The following is a 27,847-nucleotide window of genomic DNA, read 5'->3' as shown; positions in this document are numbered from 1 at the left end:
TATGTTAATGGACTCACTGCAAAGGTTATTTCTTGCATTCAAGAGCGGCAGAACCGGCAGTCCAGATGTGTTAATGTGATGCTAATGCAAGATGCAGACTTAAATGTTCACAGTGACCTTTGGCTTTAGCTACTAAAGCTAACATTAGGTCCATGACTTGGTTAAAAATGCCGTTTCTGGCCAACTTTCAAATGCCTCAAGCTGAATTGTTATTTAATAAAAATGATCTTGTTAACGGGATGTGAATGTAAATCTGTGATTTTTTATTGAATTGGACATACAAACTGCAACCTCAAACACAGTTTATATATTTTATCACACGTCCGCTTGTTTTTTTTGGTAATACAGAAAAAAACAACCTCCAAAACCCAGTTAGTGGGCCTACCACAGTGATACTAAGAGCTGCAGGGTTTAATTACAGTATGATGACTCTTTGTTGAAGAGCTTCAGTAAACACTCATTTATGATGTTTACATTGAATTTTCACGTTCACTGTGAATAGGTTTTTACACTGCTAACTCGCATTAGCATACACTTGTCTTTGTTTATGCATCAGGACTTAATCCACTTACCCCAGGGTGGTGGCATAGCATGCACTTGTTGGGAGGGAGGGAGAGGGAGAGGGAATGTTAAAGAGGGATGGGAGTCGGGAAGACAGGCACACACCTTCAGTGTGGGACACAGGCAATGAGATCTCCATGCAAGCAGCGGACTGGGCCTTGCGGAAGGGCGGTCGGCCAGGGCCTCTGCGGGTAAGCCGTGGCCCCTCGGGGCCCATCGGGACGCGAGGCTTGGGCTGGGAGGTGGGGCTAGTGCAATGTCCATTGACATGATCTGTAACAACGGCAAAGCATTAGCAAACAACACGAGGAGGGCAATAAAACTTTCATTTTCTAATCCACCACCGCGATATCCATCTTCATGTCATTTAGAAATCTTCAAATAAGGGCAGAGAAATATACTTATTTATGATGCAGTTCTCAAGAATATAGCTTGGGCTTTCCCTCCCTGTATGGATATTTGATTAAATAAAAATAACTGACTTATTACTATAAGTAAGCATTGAACTACATGACCTATGAAGATGGCTACTTTTGCAGCGTAAGAGGAGCAGGCCAATGTTGGAAATCTAGCAAATCTAACAAGAATTATTGGTGGTGAGAGAGAAAGGGAAAGCGAGAGTGAGTGACATAAGGCTGGAGAGTGGTTTGACAATAGTATGAGCGGGGAGGAGAAAGAGGCTGGGACAACAGACAGAGACAGACAGGAGAGCAAAATGCAGAGGCAGAATGCAGTTTCATTTCTGATTTTTTAGGTTTTATTCTGCTTTGAATGGAGGTTGATTTTCAGCAGAATGTGTCTTCTTCAAGGCAGGAAGCTTTGTGACATTACTGGCTAATCTAAAAAAAAAAAAAAAGAAACGCGAAATCAACGAAAAGAAAAAAAAATGCTTTTTTGAATCTATCGCAATTGGCTGTAGACGCTGGCGACAGGAAACTCTTTTTCCATTTAGAAATTGTTGTCTTACACGGCCTCCGCTCGGGGACTGAGTTTGTTGCGATGTACAGTGTTTGTGTGTGCGCGGGAAAAAATGGATTAGTTTACAGCCAAAACTTGTTAATGAGTCAAAGAAAAGCAGAATCGTGTGTTTAGAATGCAAAACAAAAAAGGCCGACCGGCGGAATTAACATTAAATGACACCTTGCCTGTGAACTCTCTTTTTCGCTCGTGTTGACAGATGGGTAAAAAAAAACAGTAGCCTTTTCGTTAATGACATCCCTGTGGCAGAAAGCCTTTTTGGTTTGAAGAGGGTGTGATCAAACCTTTCAGCTATGAGATTCTCTTCCAAGACAAGAATGAGGATAATTAGTCCTAGTACTAATTCATAAAAACACAAGACAGTCTCTATCCGCTCAGCATTTTGCTCTGATCATTTGTCTGTCATATCATCGGATGCACAAATAATTCAATTTCCACCCGCTCCGCGTGCAACACTGGTCTGGTTTCATAGCAGGAAGGGCCGAGGCGATGCAGGGATTGAAAGCGGCAGGTTATATTGAATCGACCAAACAATCGCGAAGCCACGTGACAACGCCGCGGCGTGTCTGTCTGAATGTTTTGCAGCTGTGAATATTAAACAGACAAGCGGCAAATCAGTCACTTCCCCCAGAATTTTCTGCAGGAAAGTGATACAAATCAGAGAGAATGGACAGTCGTCCTCCACACACACACACACACACACACACACACACACACACACGACCATACACACATTTGCACATACATCCGCCCCAAACACACAGAAAAAGTGTTTAGACAAAATATTTGGTTGTCATGTCCCACAGCTGATCGCATTGTATCTTTTGAAAAGACAAAAGCTGAATTAAATGTTCGCTGACAACATGCATCCTACTGGCACTTCATGGGCATGTTTGTATCTTGTAGGAAATGTAACACACTCAAAATGCTATTTTTAATCAAACCAGAAGCTTGACAAAGCATCCAAGTTTAAAGTTGATCATTTTTTATGCATGTTGTAACGGTCACAAAATGAAACCTTTTTCTTTAACCTGTCCCAGTCCCAGTAATAAGTAGACAGTGGCATTTTAGGTTAAAAGGAGCAGCAGACTTTCAAGTGGACAGGATGCATGAAGCAAGTCTGCAGGAGCAGGAGTGGAAACCTGAGATTGTGATGTGTATGTACAGTAATAGAGATGTATGGGGGGGGGGGTTGCGCTCAATATTTATAATGCAGGTGATCCAGTCCAAATGGAGAAAGGACTGTCCAAGCAAGAAATGATCCAATTACAATGAGAGAGGTGGCAAGTGATCCGATCACTGTAGAGCAGGGCTGTTAATGGCGGAAAGGTTGTGTGAAATCAGAAGATGGTCCAATCATGATAAAAGCGACAGGAAATCTAAAATTTAGATACAATGAAATCGCCTTTTGAAACACTTGCAAAATGTAGAAGGGACATATACAGAAGATAGAAATCAAATCAGAATGCATTAGGGGGTAAAATGGACTAACACCTCCGTCAGACAGCCTCATGGGCTGGTGGAAAAGGAGAGAGTGACAAGGAAACTGAAAGAAGAAAGTTTGAGTGAGAATAAAAGCAACATAAAAGCCTGGCAAACATGATCAAAGCAAAACAAACTAAATGGCTTAAAGGAAATCAAGTGAAAACTGCTGGCTTTCGCCTACCGTACCAAGATCAGTCTTAAGATCTGTTGGCAGACTTAACTTTCTGCCGGGTCCCTTTACTGAAACAAAAGAATAGGAAACAAAGCACCAGTTAATCCCTATAAATAAAAATGAATAATATAAAGTTATGGTAGGTAGTAATCTAAATTAAAACAATGACAAACAAAAGTGCAAAAAAAAAGAATTTAAAATGACTAAAATCAAACATAGTGGAAATCACTCAAATGAAAAATGAACCAGAACATGCATACTGGTGCAGTTTCACGCGGCAGGCTTTTTTCAAAATGCACGCTCCGTTGTTGTCCCAGGCCAGTGTTCCCAGCTAACTCTGCAGGATCAATCATATCTACACTGGGTCAACTTAGCAATTTACATCCCCAGTACGGTACTTTTTTTTTTTGTTAGATTGCAAAAAAGCAAGAAGTCCCATTTACTGCACACATCTAAAGTCTGACTAACCATAGCCATGTTCTCTCACAAAATATGTCAGTTTAGCCCAAAATATTTGTTTCGCTTCACTAAGCCCGTAAAATCTGACTTTCTAAAGGCCTGGGATGTCTGACACGGGAGCGCAAATCAACAGGGTGACGCCAAAGGTTGTCAATGCAAAATTCATAGTTAGACACGGAGGGCAATAAATGACTTCTTTTGAATAACATTTTGCAAGCATTCTGCAGAGGACTGCAAAAGGTCAAACTTGGGATGTCATGAGTCAGTTTTCCCACCAGAAAGAAGGCAATAATTAATTGTTTCTTTGTGTACAATGTGGAAGACACAGGATGGGGATTACACGAGAATGTGTACATTTCATAACCACAAGGAAAATAAATTGACTTTATTTGTAATTTGAACCGCTAACTTTAGAGTATAAAATATGGATTCAAGGTTTTAATTCTTCTGCTTCAGAGAACCACAGAAGAAAATAAGTACAGTGCAGGTTGGACTTTTTCTTTCTAATCTACTCTAATCAAATTCAATGTATTCCATTCATGCAGTTTATTTGCTGTGAATGACCATGTATGCTGCTCAGTATCAAAGGTCATTTTGAAGAAGAATGTACCTCGATTGTTGCAGGAGGAAATTGGGGGATTAAGGTGGACTCATTTTATTTTTCAATGAATACATTTTCCCTTTCACTTTTTGCAGGAACAAGTAGAACCTTTTTGAATAGTGTTTCAAATGAGATAATAGATGAGCTCTTTGTGTGTGGGTTTTCAAAAAACAACAACAAAAAAAATGGCCAGATGATAAAATGTGCATTGTTGGGGATACAATGACAGAGAAAATGATCTCATAATACACCTGATGTACTCAGATGTTTTTCTGTTTAACAGCCCAGTGGCTGCATGAACACATTATGAAATAAAATGTAATCAAAATAAATGTGAGATACCCGTGGGGCTGTTTATTTTCAATATGGACAATAACCAGCCAAACATGAATTACGTTTTGTTTGGTGCTCACTAAACTCACCTGGTCATTTTGGTGCATCTAATTATGACAATCTTTATTAAATCTATTTTGATAAAGAATACCATTATGTTCTATAATTCCGGTGATTTCTTTTCACGGCTAAAGAACAAATAAATCCAGGATGTTGTTGTTATTATCTTTATGTGAAAACACACTTGACTCTTTTTGTTCAACGAGCCCCGTGTGTGAACTCAGGCCTCTGTTTTCCACTCTGTGATTTGGTCACATAGAATTATTGCAAACTTTGGGGCTTCTTTTTTTTCCCCCATGTATTCGTCGCTGCGTCTGAAACATGTAAATCCAATATTTCCACAGACTGCGCTTCTTTGCTCTGCTCTTCTTGTCCTCTGCACAGGCCTAAGATATATTGAATTTAAACGTTGTTTCTCCCCAACGGGCGACAATAAAAATATTCCCGGATGATAACAGATGCCCGGGTGAGCCTCTCCTTGGAATATGAAACCCACCGTTAGATTAGAGGTAAACAACACTGAGAATCTGCCTCCAAAGCTCAGTGAGGCCGTGCTGTGAGCTACATGCAAACTTTAGTGTACGCAGACGCTCATCCCGGTGCCAATACTAACAAGCTGCTGTTTAGCTGCTACATGATCTGACTCATCGGATGGAGGCTGTGGGTATAAGTTAGAAGTTATCGCCCCTTCAGCTGTCTGCGCTATTTCTTTTGCAGGGCACAGCTGCTGCATCATTCAATCAGACTGACAGAAACTTTGGTTAAGATGTTGAGATAATTCACGGTCAGCAGTTAAATATTTTACGGATCATGAATGTGTGCAAATCTTCTTGCAATACTTATTGAAATATTTGTCCTGACATAAGTGGTGAGTTTGCGGGGTGAAACTCACAGGAACACAGATAGCAGGGCTTAAACTAATGATTTTTTTCTTCCTGAGGTGCGAATAGAACTTCATGTGATTGAATAACAGTAACGTAGAGAATGCTGAGGTCACAAATGGGGCTAAACTCGGGACTCCATCAAGCCAAAACACTGATAAACATACAAAGCAAGCTGAGGTCACATCCATCAGACACAGCAGCTGATGGGCACCATGCAGTTAGTCAGAAAGGACACGGTACTGAATGTCAGCCGAGATGATGCCAGATGGGTTTGTCGACGAGTTCCAAAAAGACACGACAAGAGAGATTCGGTGCGTTACGGTCCGGTAGAGTAGCCCGTTGCCCTTTTGCCTTCAAAGATTGTGCGTTTCCAGTGGAGGCGCAATGCTTTCACGTCACAGAGAACGGAGCACTGAGGAGAAGGAGCCCGGCTGGAACAGAACCCAGTTCCTCCTCCCCGAGCCCGCCGGCGTGGCCCGGATCGCCGAAATGACCGCCAGCGACTTCAAAGCCCCAGAGCAGACGCAAACAACGAGCGCAACCCACGTCGGGCCCCCACGGAGCTAATGCAACACTAGCAGTTTGCAGAAAGACACGGAAGACACGGACCAAGGCGGCGACAGACGGGTCTAGGAAACACGGCCCCTGGCAGCTTGGTTACACTGCAAGCAACGCGGTTGATGGGTTATTCTGCTGTGACCGATCATTGACGCTTTTGGGTACATTTGAGTCCTAAAAGATATTTTTCGTTGCAATATTCAGTTATTTCCTGAGCCATTTGTATTCCTTTGTTTATTGTGCATGGCCAACGCACATTGGTAAAAAAAAGTTAATAGTGTCAAGCTCCCAAACGGGGATGAGAGCCCCCTTCTCACCTGCATCATTTCTTATGACGTTCACCTGGTTTGTTAAACCAGCAGTTTTGAACTCCTCCGCCACTTTTCACCTGCTTCGGAGATGCATTCTTCAAAAAGAGACATCCGCTTTACTCTTGACATTCACTGACTCTACTCTATTGTAGCTCTGTAAGGGGGGGGGGGCGCTCTGTCAGTGTTGCTCACAGTGTGGAAGCAGAGTTAGCATGCAAGGAGCGACATCGAACAACTCACCTGTCCAAAAACAACCCCATGACCCCACCCTCCTCCCCTGATGCATTACTGCCATACAATGAAAAGAACCACACACACACACAAGCAGATGTCCACGAAGAGGCTGAGATCTGTGAGACAACCCCTCCTCTTACCATTGTCCAGCAAGTAAAAGACTGGACTGCAGTGGCTGGCTCTCAGACTGGCCACGGGCTCTGGGTGGACGCGCGGCTCATTGTGAAGGGAGGTTGGGTAATGAACTGGAATAGGAGATCCAACAAAACAGACAGAGACTTTTCAGGGCCACAGGGGAGAGACAAACACACAGAGGGCAAAGTAGGGAAAAGAGAGACTTACATTTGAGAGGTTATGAAAAACAGTGAATTAATAAGAAGGTTAAGGACCACGCTAACTCACCAGCAATATAACACTCAAAAGGTTTTAACAAGAAGTGCTTTGATGGTCACAAACAACAGCAGCACTACAACCACAAATACTGCAACTATGTCTAAAAACACCAGAATTACTAATCAAGTATTTCAGCAGTTCAGGCAGTGAATCCTCCAGATTTATAACGCACAACACTGTGACCAGAATATATACTCCTACATTCCAACAAGGCTTTTAAAGTATTTTAGTTTAGGTATTTTGAACAGACAACCAATCAACCCCATCATTTCACAGTTCCTGTGAAATACTGGACTACTTCTGTCATGAGCTCAAAAGGGAAACTTGCACAGCACCGTGTGTGTGAGTGTGTATATATATATATAGCTTTGTAGTCTGGAGAATACGAAAGATCCGAGAGGAACTTCACAGACGGGCGTTAAAAGCACGACGCTGTCTGCCGCCCGCTTTATCACCATCGACAGCACTGATATTTCAGAGTGTTGGTCAGGCCATATAGTCTGACTTTTACACACTAGACTATGTTTATCCCAACAAGCTCTCTGGCCCTGCACTCGCTGCTGCTGGGGGATTGGCAGCTTAACAAAAGGAACTCAATATCTTCAGTTTGCTAACAAATCACCCCATTTTTGGCGCCAGTTCAGCTTAGTTTGCTAGTTCATTCTACCTGCAGAGCCCCTGGCACTCCTTTTTCCAACAAATTAGTTAGTTATGAATGGGAGTGTGAATAATGAATCAACATTGAGATAAGGGTTACCACTGTAAAATCACAGGCATAATGAAGCAGGTGAAGTTAAGCGCATTTATTTGAACACATTTATGTTTGTCATAATTCATATTTTATTATACCTAAATCTATAAAACCTTTTGCTATGTATTATAAACGGTGGCGCAGCAGCAACATTTAATTGTAAAAACCTTTGGCAGACCTATTTTTTCGGCAAGCATGTTTTGTGAAGCCAGCTTGAGCTGCAGGACCAGTTTGACACACTGTAAGAGCCTCAGCCGTCACCTGCTCTCCTTCCTCTCCTGACATGCTCACTGCTAAAAATACCCCGCGGGGGGGTGATGGGTCAGGCCCCGATCACCGGCATCACGACCTCTCTGCTCGACAAGGTCCGTCCAACAACCGTACCCGGGCCAAGCAAAGTGTGCAGGAGATGAAACGCGCAGCCACAAACAAAAAACAACGGACCGTAGGAAATGAAAAAGAAGAGGAAGAATGGGAAGGATGTGGAGGGAGACAACCCTCAGGCAGGGGGGGGGGGGGGGGGAAGAGAAGCCAATTACTGAGCCTAACGACAAAAGGAAGATGGGGAAAAGGGGTCATGTAAAAGAAGGGGAACAACGTGTAAAAGGAGAGGAGAGAGAGAGAAGGAGACGCCTGCAGTTGTTGACACGTGAGGCGGATTAGGACGACTGCTGGCTTCCTTAATAAGCTGTCCACAGCCTGTATATATGGCCTTGAAAAGACACCGCGCACTGGGTGGGCCAGGAACAGCCAGACAGCCACTAATGGCCTCACAGAACGGCGGAGGTTGATATCCAGCAGGAGGAAACCGTGAACCCTTCGCCCGTCGAGGGGAGCGCAGCTGTGCCGCCTAATTCGTGTCCAGCCAGTTTAAACGCACACACCGTGCCGCTCGCGCAATATTACGTTTTGAAGATTTATTCTCGGCTGATGAGAAGTTCAAGTTTGGTCACAATGCTATAAACCATTGTTAGCGTTTTTCGTCTTTTTCTCAAACCGCACAAATAAGGATAGCTCGTCCCCCCCCCTTTCTCCGGGTGAGTGCGTCAGACACTCGATCGCACTGCGTCACGCCGTGCCTCTCCATGTGCTTTTCATCCAGCGCTCCATTATACTTCCTTTCTTCCGTCTCTCTAATTAGCAAATGACAGGCCTGTAATGGGACAGAGTGACCATGACCTAGTCCGAATCACAATGCCGCAAGGCTCTCTGCCAGGACGAGAAAATAACATCTTGTCCTGCTTTTGTTATCCTGTTCTTATGCTCTCCCCACGAGGGTCTCAGAACCAGAAGGACGGCGGTTAAAAAGAAGAACCCGAGGGTGAGACAACAGATTATGTATCCTGGGCAACACTGGTTACCAACTGCGCTTCCAAAAACATGCAAGTGTTGACATCAAGTGCTGTTGGTTAATTAAAAAAATACTTTTTAACTACATAATACCTAATAATTGAGAGTTCATGCTGTATATAAAAGATGCCCGGACAACAGATCTACAATAAAGGTTCTTTGGACCTCGAAGGAGAACTTGCAACAGGGACACGTCTTTTGCCTAAACATCGGCTGATTTCTTGTCCTGTTTATCTGTTTACCCTGTAATAACTGCCAGTGCGAAGCGGGAGGAAGCTAAAAGGGTGAAATACCTCTGCTCTGTCATTCGCTCCGCACCGCTCGCTCGCTTGCTTCAAGCTCAGTCTTCCATCACAACCTAACCCAATGTTTTCGAAAGCCAAAAAAATCGAATGATTGCGAAGGAGGGATTTCTGAGTCACATCATACTGCCTCCTGGCAGGACGCTGCAACGGTACGTCCCATGCTGCTGTCCTGCAAAGAGCTTGAATAGGAGCCATGCCTGCAGTCAAGCAGCAAGTGGAGAATTGATGTGGCCGCTTGTAAAACCTTTTGTCCAAACCTTCACATGTGGGTAAGATGAAGAAGTTCAATTGATTTTCTGCAACACAGATAAGGTTCCGTGTTTTAATCACACCGAAGCTCTGGGTTTTAGAAGCAGCAACCGAGGCGTACTTCACTCGCGCTTACGGCCGCGTACTCGGGACACTCTAGTATAGGAGCGGCTGCCCCGGGGGGTCTCCACCCAGTTGCACAGGCCACAGTCAGGGGTCCTCCAGGATGGACGGCGTCCCATTCATACCACTCGGGATGAAAGTGGGAATTCAGCCGTTGTCACACACACACACACACACACACACACACACACACACACACACACACACACACATCAGTTGCGGCCCGTTGATGTTCATGAGGAATAACACAAGTAGGAGTGTATCCCTGCTTAGCTCAAAGACACTTTGTGTTTAATTCCCCCAAAATCCTAAAACTCCCCCTTTGGGATGATATTTTCTCAGAACTTAGATGATGTAATTGGAGAGAGTTTCTGTTCTCTGCTGGCAGGTTTCACAGATGGAGTGCTATTTCTGGAGGCTCAAAAAGATATTGTTGAATTGTTCATCTTTTACTTGAGATCCCTCTCCAAAGCACGAATGTCGCCTTCAAGGCAAACCGTACAAAGGGAAGCCGCAAAGTGTGACAGAACTATGGCTCAGACCTGTGTTGGTGCTGCAATTGAAAAAGTTCCTCTCAAACGTTTCAAAGGTGTTATGTAGAGAGAAAGCGGCAGAAGTGGTTTTCTATAAATCAGCTGTCATGTGAAGCGCAATGAGCCGAGAGGACCCAGCGTGTCAGCGTCTACAGCACCGGCACACTTTCTCCATCCGACTCTCAGGTTCTACATTAGCGAGAGAGTGTTTTCCCACAACACTACAAAAGTTCCTCCGAAGAAATCTCATTTCTCTTTTGCCTTTTTGTCTTATTTAATCCACAACGTCTCCAAACAAACAAATCTCAACACTCTTTAAACAACCACATAGTTGAAATCTATTGCATCCAAACTGGCATCTTGCAACCTGAAGAAGACAACAAAATAATAAATATAACATTGACTACATGTATTGATTACATTTATATTACATGGCTCACAACGCCGTTTGTCTCTAAAGAGACGTGTCTCGTTAATTATACATCCCATAGCATTTAATGCAAGTTAAATACTGCTACACATGCTAGCAGATGCAGTGTGAAGGAGGTTTTTACAATACATTATGGATGATACAAATGAATAATTTAACCAGATGTGAGAACCATTCCGATCTGGATACTGCCACATTTTATAAACTGCATGTCATCATCACTGCTGGCCGTTGTTCGTCGGGCACTGCACTCTTTAGCCCTTCCTATTTCTTTATCTTTTACTCTCGATCCCACAGAACATGAGCTGCCGTGAAAGGTGTATAAGAAGAAGACCCGGACAAGTAAGATTAGGTCACATTAGAAGACTTACCGGAGGTGGGTGACTTGCTTCTCTCCATGTCAACGGACTGCTGGTTGTCAGAGAGTTCGGTAAGGCCTGCCGTGCACAAATGGTAGAAAACATCGTCGATCCGTGAGATTATTTTAAACTCGTCGGCGTCACGGATTTAACAAAAGTCACTTTGGTTGATCTCAGCCACGCAGAACCTCAAGGGAAAAAGCTTTAAAAAGCACATTGAATCTTCTTTATTATTCATATTTGATAAAATACAAAATAATTACTGGCAATAAACTCATCATTTCTGAAGGGTTTCTCATTTTGGACAATTCTTACATGACATTTCCCCTGTGAATGTTTCGTAGGATTTATTTTGGTCTTCCGGTGGCAGAGTGGCTGAGACCAGATGCGACCTGCACTGCAGTCTGTTCAATGCAGCCAATCTGCAACATTGTATTTTGAATTGATAGACAGATTGCACTGAAAATGACTTCTATGAAGAAGTGTCTTCCGCCGCGAGCAGTGCAGATCTCATGAAGAAGTAGCACACACAATTAAAACACAAAACAGGACAAATACAAATTTGATCAGGAACCAATCAAATCTCATCACATGCACCAAGCACATGCCAGAATCAGAAGCTGTACGTACTCCTGTTATAGAAACCACCATACACGTTGAAACGTCGAATTCCTATTCTTTTAGTCTGACTACAAATATCAGGGGCTTAACTGACATTCATTAGTTCTTCATTAACTGCCTCACTGAGTCGTCACAGTTGAAATAATTTGGATTCATTAAGTTATTTTTCTTTGGTAAAAGTTTGCAGCAAAACTTCTTAATGCAAATTTCCTTCAATCAGTTACACATGTTTTACAAAGGATTTAAGGCCCATGAAGGGAGTCTCATTAAACCTTTATCGTAGTATAAAATTAATCATCATTAACCAAACGCACGTATTTTGTAGTTTCACTAGGCCCAGCGGATAACAAGGCTCTTTATTCTCCCTGTTATGCTTCCGTTAAAATATACATCACATGGGTCATATAAAATTCATAACTGCCCTTACTTACAGACTCAAAGGAGTGTCTCCCTGCAAAGGACATACCGTTGGACATGACTGGAATAGGGCAGTTCTGTTTTATACGGTGAAATATAGATACAAAACAACCTCTTTCAATCCAATCATCTCTTTGGCTTGTCTCTTTGCTTCTAGTTCACATTATACACCATCCCCGAATCTCCACCCGCCGCACACAAACAGTCCCCCAGCCTTTATGAAGGCCCGACTTACTCTGATAGGATGTACGGATCCTTTTCTTTGAATCTGAATAAAAGTTAGACAGGCCGCGCATGCAAAACTCTGTCAGGCAGGCCCGCATGCCCACACCAGCAACCACAGAGTCACCAAAAGGTGGGAGGAGGAGGGGGAGGAGGAGGAGGAGGAGGGGGGAGTAGTAGAGAGGATGGTGGGCAGGAATAAAGAGTGCAAAGCGTGGGTATAGATTTAAGGAAAGGAGAGATGAGGAGGAGGCATGACAGGAGAGGAGGAGACAAGGTGAAGAAGTAAGGAAACAATTATGACCGTAAATTAGAAAAAGAAGGTTGGATGGAGTAAAGGAATGTTAGGATGGTGGGGAGGGAGGGGAGGAAAAAGGAGGGAGGGAGGGGAGAGAGAAGAACACACAAGCTTAGAGAGGAAAATAAAGTGAGTGCAAGCAGCAACCGAGTTAGTGTCAGGGGAGGACAGACAAGACGTACCCGCCGCTGCTGCAAACCCCAAAGGCCGAAGTGATCGGCCATTTGCACAAGAACTAAACCACCGGGCCGGCAGGCGACATATCGTTGCGTACAAAAAGCATCAAAAATAAATCTCGTGTTGTGTCGAGGAATTGCTGTAAATTTCATTCTGTATACTTTTGGTCATAGACTTTCTGTCCATACATGGATTAAATGATGCATCACACTACAACTCGAGAAACACACCAAAAATTATTCTATGAAATGAATACAATCAATTTGATTGACACATACAGTATATATATATATATATTATACAGATATGTGCGACGACAGCTAAAAGTGATGTTTACGGACAGAAAACTCCCTGTTACATAAAGAGAAGAGACCAGAAGCTTAAATAGAGTGCCTTGGATTTTTCTTGGCCTTTTGGAAATGTTTTTGTCTCCAGAATGGTATCAACTTCAGCATAACAAGTGTTCAAGATCATAACACCACCACCTGGGGCACGACAAAAGGGCACAGGTGCCGTTTTCTATTTTTCTTTCCTTCCATTTTTAAATTGCTTCAAATTGATTTTGAAGACCCAACGCTGAGAGCCTTTTTAGAGTATAAATAAATATAATACTGTGGTTGTCAATAAAAGCACTTATGCATCAGCATGTGAAGAAAATGTGTTCTAATGCCCAAAGTCATCTTGAATACCTGCAAAACATCAAAGCTGTGGGGGGGGGGGGCGTTATACAATAAGAGACCTCCGTATTTTACGCAGCTCACGGACCTTACATCTAAAATGTCAAACGTTACTTTAGTGTCAAATAAGAGAGGTGCAGCTTGTGCATCAGTGAATACTTTGTGCGATGGCGCTGGATACCTTCACATTAAGTACAAATAAAAGAGCCTTCAGACACCCTCAGCATCCATGGTCAGTAGCAGACAGGAGGGAGGCAGGGGTCAGCAAGTACAACGAGACCTCTGTGGCTTTTGACTAAAACTCTACGCTCAAGCAGGACTGAGAACACAAAGAACGGAGAAATCAAAGGACAACATGCATAGTAATGCCAACGTGGAGTGACACGCAGCCTGTTAACATGCACTGCATATCAGTGCAGATCTGTGACAGGCAGTGCGATATGTACAGGTGTGTTTTTGTCTTTGTGGGGAATATTGTGTGAGAGGAAAAGAGCAAAGAGAGCAAAGACGTTAGGTTGGACTAACACAGGTTTTTGAATGCTCATACATTTATTCCATATATACCATGATTATGCTTCGGGATTTTACTTGTTGATGGGCTATAGTTTGTACTGATAGACAAGTAAATGTCATGTAAACTGTTCTATTATTTAAACAGTGACAGAAGAAAGTATTATCAGCCTAAATAGTTAATACATAGCTTTATAATTTAATATCACTGCAGTTGATTGATATGATTACAAATTTAATTATTTATTTAAATAAGCAGAACCTTAAAATGTTTTATACAGTAAATCAATTTCTAACCCATAAAAGTAACATGATAGCTGATAAGACATATCAGCTATTATGTTATCACAACATGATAAGAAATTAAGATTCGTGGGATCTGGTCAAAATGTCCCTAAAGTGTCGGGGGAGCCGTCAACCCCAATTAAATTGGATGGATTGTAGTAAGGGCTTAAAATAGGTGGTATTGATCAAATATACCGGAAATATATTCAAACCAACGTCATCCGTGATTTCAGATTAAGATTGATCACATTCCCCCGATAGATCAGTCCAACCTTAAGAAAGATGCAGAAACGGAGAGGAAGGAGACAGAGAAAGAGGACAGCTGGTAGTCTGGATGAACGAACGACATAATAAGACACATTATTGTGTCGGTTGTGTCCGTGCATGTGTGCGTGAGCAGCATCCCGGGGGTCTTTGTGCGTGTGTGTGTGCTACCTGAGGTGGACTGTCTGTTCCTGCGCGGCGAGCGGGTAAGGCGTTGGTACGGATCGGCAGCTCCGTACAGATCCAGTGTCGACACACACAACAGGATGGTTTTCTGCAAGTAGTCCACCACGGCTAGGCCGTTACAGTTCCCGAACGCCAAGCTGGACACACACAAACACACATATTCACATTTGCATTGGAGGATTGTTGGTAGTAATTTCTCTTTGTTTTTGAGCAAAAGTCATTCCGGGCCAAACCAGGAAGAGATGACGTACACGTTTTTTTTAAGCCAGCGATTTGACAAACACCAGGCCAAACGCATAAATGTCACTCAAGCTTGTTGTTGCCCAGTAAATGATTGCCCTCCTGTATCCGCCATGCAGACGTCTGGATCACTTTACATTACTGTCACATGGTCTGACGGTTTGCGCTGCGACAGCAGCAGTGCTGCCTCTGATTTAGAACGTTTTGCCGAATGTTTGGAGGGGCCGTGTGTCATGTAGTTGTATATAAACAACAACCAAAATACGACAAACATGATTACCGCAGTGCCGGAAAACCGCTAAGTGCAAAGGCGGTCGTGGTCAGACCCTCACACTTATCCAGCCTTTTAGCACAATGCGAGCCTTATTACACAAACAGCAAAAAAGACAATCATAGATGAAGGCCTAAAGGCTCTTCAGGGTTGCACTGCTCTCCTTTCACATGCAATAACACGATTAAACACGCATTTACATGACGGACCGGCGTATCGAAACGTCCATGTATCTCCTGCTGCCAACAACTGCTATGCACAACGTAATATCTTAATCCATCCAATCCATCCAAGAAGCATAGTAGCAAACTTTAAGCTAAAAAGTTTAAGCTACCATTGCACCATGGAAACAATCAAAGGTTTCACAGGCGTTATCAATTTGTGCAAACTTCTCCAAACTATTTAGCTGGCGTTGCTGAGTGGAACCGATCGACGGCAACGATGCCCATATTCCTACTCAGCAGACAGACGGACTGACGTACAGGCCATAGGCAGAGTTGATGTCCAGGCTGGTTATCTGTTGTGGTGGTTCTCCATCTAACCACAGCAGCTGGATGACCAGCTCTGCCTGGTACCCCGGAGGGACCCGAACCATCCGGTCCTTCACCCTGTAAACGAGAGTACAGTGTGATGAACGTACAGCGATTGGGATTCATCACAGGCAAACTGCCAATAATTGTGCATTTCCTGCTATTTCTACGGGGGAATTTCTGGCAACAATAATTGAATGATTTGTTTAAAAAGGGATTGAGATGTGTGTGAGGGGATCGTACTTAATGCACGAGATGCTGTCTTTGTTGCCCTCGGGCGTGCCGCCGCCGGGGCTGGCCGGGTGTTGGTGGTGGGCCTGAGGTGAGTGGGAGCCGGACTCGGAGAAGCAGGGATTGTTTTCATTCTCAGACGGAGTGATGATGTCCTCCGACTCACATTGTAGGCGGACCTCCAGTGACTGCGGGTGACACGTATAAAAGAAGAAACAGATTCAATCCTGCAGCAACAGTACTACAACGGCGAACTACCGCCATTAAATTAGTGCCATGCAGATGCAGCTTCCCGACATTGTCTGTACCGCATTAGCAGAACTCACTTTGAAAAAAAGGTCGGCACATTTTACGGAACAAGACATCTGAACTTACACACGTCTCACCACTCACCACTATCTGAGTGTTGGCCTCGTACTTGCTGAAGCGGTACAGGATGATGTGGGCCGAGATGCCAACCACACAGAAGATGCGGCTGTGGGGGCACCAGCTGACCATTTGAACAGCGAAGGGGTCTTCTTCCACCATCTCGGCCGCCCGGCCCTCAGCTGGCTTCGGCTTCTCAAAGGCTTTGGAGGTCTTCAGCTTGTACAACATCTGTAGCGTGACTGATTAGAGTTTGGTGCAAGAATATTATTTAATGCGTCCGTATTTGTCGGCGTGCCGAGAGGTTAGAATACTAGCTAACCTCCATAATACAGTAGCCACAGGCTAGTGAGGCTAGAATGAACTATGAGGGTCGGTTGTGCAGAAACATTGGGGTTATCGCTAAGCAGTAGATGCATAGAAAGCAAGCGGAGACCAGGACGCGTGATGCAAACGCCCAGTCGCTTGGAACAAATGGTGACACTGTACATTTCTGGAAGGCACCGGTTGTCGGAATGTAAAAAAGACGCTGTTAATTCGAGAAAGCTGCGTAACAAAATCCTGTTTTGAGCAAAGCGTATCACTTCAGTCCAGCTCAGAAAGACAAAACAGCTTAGAGGTGTGACTTACTTGCGGATGCGTCCCAAAACTTAATTGATCCGTCAGCATGTCTGAATAAAGAAAAAGAATAGTTGTGTTAATCGACTCCAAGAATGGATCAGCTCTAAGAAAGAAATGCAGCGCAATTAACCACGTTCCAAATTCCCAACCGTCATAAAAGTCACAGCTATCTTTCATCTTGGCCGGTGATTGATGATTACTGATTTTAAACACAACACCCAGGGCACGTGCTTTAGAACCGATCAACATCTGTAAGGCCCGATGTTGTGCCGAGTCGTGATGTTAGTTGTAGCAACACACATACGGTCGTTTCCCTTTTCATTTTGAAAGGTGTCACAGCGAATTCCCCTCACAGCAGCTCGGGCTTCTAAGGAATTTCTAAAACGGGCAAAAAAAAGATTGCTATTGATTTGGCTGACGTACCCCGTGACGATGATCTCTGGGTAGGTGTTGGAGCCTAACGTCCACGTTCCTCCGGCGACTGGCCACTCCTGACACGGTGACACACACAGTGTTGATTATTTTAACAACTCGATCCCGTCAGCTTTTGCTTTTCTCCCACCGGGCCCTGTTCATGAGATTTTATTATGTTGAAAAACACAATGTAATCATGCTCGGGATTCTTGCTCTAATTTCCAACAATACGAGCTTTCATCTGTTCTGATTATAATGACTCACTTGTTGATGATAACCCATAATTTGCTTCAAGTTCATAGCAGCAATTATTTTGTCAGGCTGCTTTTTTTTACATAACTTGTGAGGATTATTAAGATTGCAGTAACCTTGAGAGGCAAAAGACGTGGTGTGCGGTGAGGGAGGTAGAACTTCATACAAGCCCTGCAAACTTACTTCACAGTAACTGTATAACAAAAAGAATCTGCAACCATCACTCAAAAGATTTTTAGGTTTTTTTTTACTTGGTTAAACACCTCAATTAACTAATGAAAGAGAAAATGAGACGAATACAGCAAGCTGATTTTCCCTCTCACCTTGTGGCTGTAGCCGGTCTTCTTGTGTTTAGCCCCTATCGAGTAGAGGATGGGGATAATGTCGGGCGGACAGTCTGCAAAATAGGCTGTGCAAGTAACTGGAGACTCATGGATGTCCATGGGGTAAGGATTCTCAAAGACAGGGAAGCTGCAAGATACGTTCATACGGTTATATGGTTAATGCCACCTTGTCAAAATGGGAAAAAAGGGAATTTGAAGTAAACAACGAGCAGATCATTGTTTCGTTCATCAGATGGATAGATGTGCTCACTTTATCCACCATGAATAATTCAATAAGAACAAGAAATGGATTTCAGGATCAGCATAACTAAAACGTCTAATCTATACTCACAGCATATAATCAGAGAGTAGGTGAGGTAAACATCCTTCGATTTAACAGCTTAAATGTAGTATCCTAATTAAGGCAACCTTATTAAAATCATCCTACTCACATCCCGCTGATATCATACATGCAGCTTTGACTAAGATGTGTTCATCTCTGTAAAACATACTTGCTCTGGGTTAGATCCACCACAATCAAGTCCTTCTCCAAAAGCACCACCACCGCGTAAGGCTCTTGGACCTCTGTAAGATACAAAGGCAAACTGAAAAGGATAATGCTTAATCCATATATACATCAGCTACAACCAAACAATAAAATGCATGTGATCAATTTTGCAACATTGTCGATTTACTTAAACCTAAAGGTGTGAAATGTATTCAAACTAGTGCAAATAGAAAGGAGCAATGGACAGAACGTGTTTCATCCATTGCTGAGCAGTCTGTGAAGACTTTGAAGCAGACGTGATGCAACAACATCCGAGTTCAATCATTGCAAACACAAGATTCACCTCCTATTTTTTGGACATTTTTGATTCTTTCAAACCATGAAATAGAAAACACGTGACATCGATATGGTCTTACCGTTGTTGTATGGAGTCTCGCAGAGTGCCATGAACTCGACAATAGGATAGTCCATCTCCAGCACAGTGATGGCCTTGCCATGCATGATGGTCAACGTGGGCCGGCGCCCTGCCTTGTCGTACGAAAGGCCGCCAGAGAAGATAACAAAAGGCTCGCTGTGGCAGAGGGAGTAATAAATGAACAAACCAATGAATCAAACAGTGAAACCATTTTATGGATGGACATGTATAATACATGACATGCCCCTGGCACTATAAACCGCTGAACAAATATAATAGATGTGTGAAGAAACAATAATGATGAAAATCCAATCAATATGTGTGTATAAATAAAATAAATGAAATAAAAAATAAATATTACTTGGCATTTCATCAATTTGAATGACAAAGCTTTTAAACTAAATTGTTTATTACTAATAAAACATTTAATTACACTTATAACTCCCCATTTTGAGGGACTGAATTAATAAAGTCCTTTTTTTTTACCAACCTTTGTTGGCGTTTTTTGATTATTGGGGCGTCATAGGGAACCTTCTTTGTTGATTCGCTACACGGTAAAATAAGGATCCCTGTGGTTGTGTTCAAATCATCACTTTGGGGCAATCACTCCTTAATCAATTCCGTGTTTCCAATCAGGAAATCTGGATGTTGTTACTTGAAAGCACACACACACACACCTGTTCCTCGAGGTCTTGTACTCCACTTTGAGGATCGGTTTACACGACTCCTTTCTCCCGTCCTTCTGTATCTTTCCTTAAAAATAGGAAAACGTCAAAATAATGAATGACATTTCGATTTCAGTGCAAAACCACACTCACAGAATGCTGTTTGTTGATTTCCGCTCTCCACCGTGAAACTGATTGATGACTTCGCTCCCCAGGTTTGAGAAGTGGTAATTAGACTTCCTCACAAACAGCCCCCGGGGAGGGGAATTGGCAGCCACATCTCCTACGTTAGTGTTGAACACCAGAGGCCTCCTTATCCCCCACGCACAGGCGGGGCACAGAGAATAAAAAGCTCATAAATGGATGAATTTCTTAAGTAAACTTAGGAGGGCCAAATTGTTCTTATTAACTTTTACAAAAAAACAAACAGTAGAAGGCGTCCTAGATGGAAATATTAAAACCTGGCATGGGATGTGCAGTGCCCAGGTAACTGTAGCTCTACAGACGGTGGTTAAAAGAGGCTGGATTGAAACTTAGTTCTAATTAGCACCATAAAAAGAACTTTCCTTTGAATGAGTAAAGCTTTTTAGCTCTTACTTGGATAACTGCCTACTGGGTTTCCAATGTCTGTTTTTGGGGGAACGGTGGACCATTATCCGAGAAAATTACCCAGGGTGTTTTTGTTCTTATGCTTTACAAAACCATTCACGGTTACGGCTTTGATAGAAAGAGGACGTCTCCCGGTTGGAGGTAAGTGAGACCGTGGGTTTTACCTCATGGGCATAACAAAAGCCTCTCAGCTAAATGGAGAAAACACGACAGAAAAATCACTTCTTGACTGTGATAATTACAAAGATATTAAAACTGTAACATGCGTGGTTGAGCAGCTATAGAACATGGTTGAACAAATTAAAAGCCTGCGTTTAACAACACCTGTGCGTCATCCATCATGTACTACAGCTCCATCTTCATCATATATTTATATTCTATAGTTACGTTGTTAATAGCGATAGTTGTTAAATGTTTATTTTTATTGTACATTTTTTTTACTGTTTTTGTGAATTCCTTCATATTCTCAAGAGCGGATATATTTACCAGTCTTCTTTTTCATGTAATTTTAGCTCCGCCTTTACCTCCCCTGTCCCTTCATTCTTGTCATGTGTAATTCCAAGTATCTGGCATATAAACAATCTTGTGGCATTTAACCACGTCTCCTAGCCCGTTGACCTGTCATTCATCGCCCACGTCCTTCCCTCTCTGTCCTGTGATTTTTCCCCCGAGATCACTGCCAACAACGAGGGACTATTTGTCACCATAGATCTGACAAGGTCAGGATGCCGGATTATATTGTTCTTTTTTGCTGGTTTACTTTAATCTTATTTAACTTTATCTTATTTGATTCCTATATCCCTCCAATCAACAAGACAAATTCCTGTATGCGTAACATATGTGACACTAAATGGCTTTGGATTCTGATCTCATTAAAGCCATTGGGGAAGAATTCCCACCTGACCGCCCAAAATAAGAAAAATAAAGGCAATGACAAACATCAAAAACCACAGCGACTGTCACTTTCAGATATACTTTGTATATGTATATACACACTGTAAATGTGCTCTGCAACGAGCGTGGACTATTCTAAACGCAATAAAAAACTCAACCTGTAGACAAACGTTGATGGATGAATTCATTCAACCATAGATACATTCAGCGGTTTATGTCGGTTTGTTTAACTCCTATTTGCTTTACTACGTTATAGACATTTATCTAAGCTGCAATGTGTTAAATATTGAAAAAAAGAGACGTAAAAAACAAAGTGTGCATGTGTGTCTCACCATGAGGGAAGGTGACCTGGAACGGCTTGGTGGTGTTTCTGAGGTTCCACATGGACAGGCTGCCGTCTGAGTGACTGCACATGAACTGCTTCCCTTCATGATGCCAGCCGACTGAATGGATGGCCTGCACCGGCGAGACGGAGGGAACGGCTTTCAACAAACAGGCCGTCTACTGCGTTCGTCGAAATGTTAGCTTAGAATATGGAGCAGATTGTACTGCGTGCGTTTGTCACTTTGCGATAAAGTCACACGGATATGAAGTGAAACGTTATCCTTTTAATATTCTTATTATTATAGAGTGTTCCCTGTTGTATATTTATTGTAATATTATGGACCCCCATAAAATGCAATAGTTTTCTTGAAACGGCAAAGACAGAAATTATACAGCTCTTAATAAATCCCCACTGGACATTTGTATCACAAGAGGGTTTTGAACCCCACTCTGCACAAACATGGCTCATTTAAATTATAATTTACTGTTCGCTACGCACTGTCAAATGTCAAATTGCACTGTCAAATTTGTCATTCATACATCCTTCTTGCTGCTGCTCGAACAAGGACTTCAGGCAGATATCGCTGAAATAGATTATATTACAAAGAAAACAAAAAATGTTTCCTTTAACGTCTGCGTGACATTACAAATATTAGAAAGAAAACAAATGCATTTTTGCTTTAGTTACTTAATGCCGGAACGGTGTAGTTTACCTCGTCATAGTAGATTCTGAAGTCGGCTTTCTTGCCCCGGAGGTCCCACTGTACGATCGTCCCGCTTTCAAACCCTATGAGCAGCTGCAGAGAGGATTGACAGGGAATGAATAAACAGAAAGCCATGAAAGAGATTTTTCCATTGTCTGAAATAAGATGACGAGCAGATACTACACCAGCGGTTACCGATGAATTGGCTGAAAAGAAGCAGATCCCTATTTCCCTGTGTCACCTCAATGAATACGTGTCTCACTCCGTCCTCTTTTGAGTCTTTTTCTTATTTAGAGAGAGTTTTACAGAGAACACTCAGAATACGACAATGTCAAATTGTCAAAACTACTTCCTGTATAGTAAGACAGATTGATGTCCAGAGCGTCTTTTTGCAGACCCTGCTGTGCACACAGCAGGGGAATGTCTGAAAAACGACATTACATTCGGCAGACTGCTGTCGTTTTGTTTATTTCGGATTCAAACACATGTATCAATGAAACAACCTGACAAATAGACACAGAGGTGAGCGAGGGAAGCCGACGCAATCTGATCACAGATCAGAGGAGAACGGGAGAACGGGCACATCCTTTATGACACAGTGTAAAAAACAGACACGAGGAGGAAAGCTGAGGGCAAGTGAGGAAGGGAAAAATAAAATGTCTCATAAACCATCTGGCAACGCTGAAGCTCTGTCGACTCCAAGATTCTCCCGTCCACGTCGTTTTGCTTTCATGAGGTGGTCTAGTGAAATATGGACAGGATTATTATCGCTAAAAGGGTTTAGTTGAACCACTTCCAGGGTCTTGTTATTATGAATGCTGACCAACACACGAGACTCACTGAGACACCTAAATGTAGCCGAGCCTTCGCTGATGTTGTGAGTCACACCGTCTCGTTATTCGGGTGCCACTTGAAGTCACTCTTCAAGGTGAAGGCTTTCTTTCTATTAAATAGGAATTGTCCACTCTGATCGCTTTAGTGAGACGAACATGCGTGATGTCATCAGCACTCGATTTCGCTAAATCTTCAAAATGTCCTCGACCGACGGCGGCGTGGTGGCGTTGTCGGATGTTTGATTCACGAGCACAACGTGCGACGGTCTGTGAGAAACATGAATACACGCAGGTAAGATCCAGCTTTCCAGGGCGGGAACATGAAAAAGTTCTAATGCCTCTTTCAGCAAATGGTCTTTCCTGGCAGCGATTGACGGCGGCGTGCGGCCGTACACTCGTGTCTCGTTTTCCTGCCTCCACCGCTTGTCATGTTTCACACAGCGGCAGCCAGTTGCTTTGGGAAAATCATCGGGCCTTTCCCCCGCAGCGGCCTCCACCTGCCGCTTTTCCAAAAGAAATTGCGCCCGAAGCAGCGGCTTGACGCTTAAAAACTCGACTCTCCTCAAAGGATATTCACCCGTTCCTGGATGGATCGTTTTTGTTTCTGTCATGCAGGAAGAAAGCCATGCTGAGAGAGTGGGAGCGGACTCATGCGGAGGAAGGCAGAGGGGGGGGGGGGTGGGGAACAGATAAGTGACACAGGAAAAAAGGGGGCCTTGATTAAACTCGAGGCAGAGACCCGGGAGAAAGAAAAGAAAGGAGGACCAGGAGGTGTTGCTGGTGTTTCTTTAATCTACCTACTCACCTTGCCTTCGTCCTTTGGGCTGTCGCTCAAATGAACTACGGGTCCTGGATGGGTTTTAGTTGCTCTGGAGGAGGAGGTGAAAAAACAGCAGCGTTAATGCAGTCAAACGAGACTGCGAGAAAACCCTTAATCAGAGGGAACATGAATGAGGTTTTCATTGTGTTAGAAGCTGTTCAGGCAGTCAATGTAGTTTCTTTTCTTTTTTAATGGAATGTATTGGCATAGTCTCATTAATCACCAATCAGAGTGGTTTATAATCCACATACATCCATATACACACACTCAACATCCCATGTCCTTGGCATCATAGGAAGCAAGGAAAACAATTCAAAAAAGGTCTTATATAGACGATGGAGTGTATTCATAAGGGTAGGGAAAAAATGAATAAACATTTATATATATATATATATACACACACACACACACATAAATAAATAATCAAAGTAAATAGTATTCATTTAATAAAAATGAACTAAAAGCAGAATTCTCATGGATTCCTCATAAGCTGATGATTACTGTGTAGTTTAATTTGACTTCTCTTTGAAATGTACTTGCGGTGCATTAGGAATGGATGCATCAATAAGAGCTGAACAAAGAGCCCCACTCCTCTGCACCCTTGTAACCCGGTAAGAAGCCCCGGCAGCTTTATGTTATGCAAAGTCAACGCTAATCCTCTCGCTCAGGACCTAAACATAACCACAAATGTCACAGTGACAACCTGTTTTGCATTTTACTGCTACATAACCTGACCAAGAATATGACTTAATGCTGGATTTTACTGTAATGAAATCTACAACCAAATCATCCAAGAAGACACGTATGTGTCGTATGTGAACGGATTCATTGATATCATCTGTCAATGAATCAGATGAGATGATAATCCATTAAATGCTTTTCCAGAATGGATAGGAATGTCATGGTTTATTGATTAGATGTTCTCTAACCCAACAGTTTCTGCAGTACAATGACTTTATTTTCCAGTTAAGGGTGACTGATCGAAAGTTTCTTAGCGTTTTTAGTCAAGCATGCTGGTTAAAGGCGATTAAAACCCATCGAAAACTCTTTATAAACAAATCATCTCCAATACCAAACATTGGTGCTGGAGCGCCACAATAAGGGAACGTCAAAAGCTAATCCTCCTACAACAGCCGTGCAGAACGAATTGCAAACTAAACGGAAATATAATTCCTGCTGTAACATTACGCCCTTGTGACCCCGGACACCAACAAACCAAAATCGCAAGCACACAATCGTGACGCACCGTGACACACTGTGACACGCTGTGACACGCTCGACAGTGATTTCTTTGAGTTTACAAGTTATTGAGGTGTTGCAGAGGAAAAGTTTCCTGCAGTTATTAAACGCCGGATGGAGTAGGATGCGACCGGGGGGGGCGAAGGTTTGCTTTTGTGTGAGGAAGGCCGCCTTTTGACGAGAAAAGCTTTCAGACGGTGAAGAAAGATATTAGAGCTGAGGAGAGGCGTCGACTGACTCGGCGGCTCCGGATAAAGTTTGGCTTTCAGCCTACAAGGCCAGCCTTTGAAATACTCACAATAGCCAATGAAAATGTTTTTAAGAAGAAGCGATAAATAAATTAATGAAGAGTGATTGCTTAGGCGCCCTGGAGCAATGTATTCAGAGACACTGTGTTGTTCAACACGACTCTTACAATTCTTAAAGACAGGTGCTGGGACTTAATCACCCATTACTTTATTAATGGTTTCCTTTAAATATAAAAACTCAACAAAAATGGTTGTTCTGTCGGTCAAAAAAGTATCTACCCAACAGACAAATTGAAAATGTGGTGCAGGTGAAGTGTTGTGGTTTTAGGGCTGTGAGCTTTATCTGGTTATTCTGTTTGGCATCAGGAATGTGGAGGCCTTGTTGCGCTCTAAGATGATGAGAAAATGATCCAGTTGAGAAGCTGTCATCGAAGGTGCCGGTGTCTCTGTGTGAGGGCAGCGTCAAAAAAGCACAAATTATTCAGCATCGTTGCCTGTTGCTCGCCTGCATTTAGCGCAGTGCAGTCATCTAGAGAATAAAACCCAAGGCTATACAGGTCTATGGAAAACAGATTAACAGCAACTAACAGAGACGGATCACAATCACTGCCTCCTCATGGACCTTCAACTTCACTTTCTCCAGGCAGAAAAGGTGACTGAAAGATCAAAAAATGAACAATGAGAATCCAGGTCTTCAATGAGTCTGAAGGTATACTACAAACTTTTTTTCAAGGAGCTGACTTTCTTTCAGCCCGGGGACATGACATTGAGACAGGTAATCGCTTTTATCACGAATTCCGTCTCCATCATGACTTCAAAACGGAGAAAGCGCCCCGAGTGATTCTTAAGTACTGTAGCAGAAGGGAGCTCTGGATCTTAAATTGTGCAGCCTGGTGAATATTGGGGTTGTCCCTCAGTAATTTGGTCCGAATTCCCCGCAAATTTCACTATTCACGGCTTTTACAGGTTGATTTTCACTCTATGTGTCGGGTAAGAATAATCTTATCTTAGAATACAGTTTAAATGTTCTGGTAAAGCACCAACGGGACGTAACGCCTCGCACATTGAAGCAGACAGGGGTTGCTGTTGACATGCATTTCTGGAGCGTATCCTTGCATTTGCAGAAGAATCTCATTGCTTATTTTACAATCTCAATAACAGAAACAGCCAAACATGCCAATGTAGATTATGGCCAGGCGTGGGCAGAATTCCGCTCATCACGAAGGATCTATGAACTGAAGCAGTGAGCCGCATGCTGCCGTGTTTTCCCACTTCTCCCCGCATCTCATTTAGGAATGAATTTCCTGAAGATGAAATTGTGCATTAAATATGTTGCGAAAGCCCATTTGAATATCAATGAGGGCCCCCGGCGCTGCGGTTCGGGGCGTAGTGGCCCCAGTTGAACTGTTGCTATAACAGATTATTTTCCAGAGAGCGTGCTTTGGTACAAATGAAATGAACGCATCTGTCAATGAATGTCACGCAAACAAAGGCTGCGAGAACACAACTGCACACATGCGGAAACGCACAACAAATACTGTGTGTGTGATGTGTCCGTTGCTTATTGGATGTTCCACAGCAGGAAACACAGAAAAGTCCCTTCTCATCCTTATTCATGTTTAGTGGAAAAACTCCCCAGTCGCTCTTGTTGAAGCCAGAATATTCATTCTCTTGTTCAACTTGCAATGAAGTTCACTTCAGAAAGGTGCTGACTTGTAGAAAATAAAAATAGAGAATACATTACAGTGTATGCTAAACCAGAAGCCAATACGCAAGGGAGAGAAACCTATTGTTATGATGGTTGTTTGCTTAAGCCACCAGATCGACCGTCTTTATCCAACGTGTGATAATGCTGAATGCGAAAGGTGTTTTACTTTCTATCGCTGGTTATTTTCGACAAATTGCACGAGTATATGAACACTTGATGCAATCTGTCTAAACAGCGTCATTACACATCTCAACCAATGAGAGCATTTGGGGGCGGGCCTACTCCCCTTCACAGAAAACATGCGCTGTGTCCTTGGTGTTTGACCTCCTCACTCTGACAGGGACACTAGTGAACATAGATCATTTATATGTAGGTGGATTATTGATGGATAGACAGACAGTGGGAAAAAAGTGCTTATGCTGGTACCTGTTCATAAAAAAAGAAAACAGATTTTTATGAATGCTAACTTGCCTGTTGTGATGTTATGATTGTGGAGGGTAGCTTGTTATTCCACAAAAAACAAGATGAAACGTTAATGAATTCATTAAGCAATTAATTGAGATTAATCGCAGAGATTCATGCAATTAAAAATTGTAATCACTGCCCAGCACTAGTCAGACCACATGGTGCACAATAAAACGTTTCACGCCCTGGGCAACAATAGACTTTCACTCTGCCGATTGTGCTTTTGGGGGGCTCCATGGCTGCAAGATGTTTATATCTACTGCACATCTGCAAGTTTAATTTTCTTTAATAAAATTTAAAGCTAATTTAATCCAACACTCCTAAGAAGCAAAAGCGCTTAGGCATGTCTCTTTCTGGCTTGACAGTTAATTTGTGCAAAAA

General features: G+C 42.8%; 1 protein-coding gene across 1 annotated transcript in view; it reads right to left on the bottom strand.

Moving 5' to 3' along the window:
* LOC120834296 (uncharacterized) overlaps window positions 1–27,847 on the bottom strand; it is a 99,541-nt gene that overhangs the window by 23,778 nt on the left and 47,916 nt on the right. The window contains 18 exon segments of the mRNA XM_078091422.1: window positions 667–834; window positions 3,211–3,264; window positions 6,777–6,881; window positions 11,142–11,207; window positions 12,403–12,471; window positions 14,772–14,923; window positions 15,780–15,905; window positions 16,071–16,246; window positions 16,452–16,666; window positions 17,055–17,095; window positions 17,469–17,536; window positions 18,035–18,182; window positions 18,547–18,619; window positions 18,959–19,113; window positions 19,635–19,710; window positions 21,458–21,581; window positions 22,163–22,246; window positions 23,792–23,855. Coding sequence (XP_077947548.1) covers window positions 667–834; window positions 3,211–3,264; window positions 6,777–6,881; window positions 11,142–11,207; window positions 12,403–12,471; window positions 14,772–14,923; window positions 15,780–15,905; window positions 16,071–16,246; window positions 16,452–16,666; window positions 17,055–17,095; window positions 17,469–17,536; window positions 18,035–18,182; window positions 18,547–18,619; window positions 18,959–19,113; window positions 19,635–19,710; window positions 21,458–21,581; window positions 22,163–22,246; window positions 23,792–23,855 — 1,964 coding nt within the window.

The sequence above is a fragment of the Gasterosteus aculeatus genome, chromosome 16, assembly GCF_964276395.1.
Source record: "Gasterosteus aculeatus chromosome 16, fGasAcu3.hap1.1, whole genome shotgun sequence".
NCBI lineage: Eukaryota > Metazoa > Chordata > Actinopteri > Perciformes > Gasterosteidae > Gasterosteus > Gasterosteus aculeatus.
The sequence above is the reverse complement of the archived record's forward strand: the minus strand, read 5'-3'. Positions and strand labels throughout refer to the sequence as shown.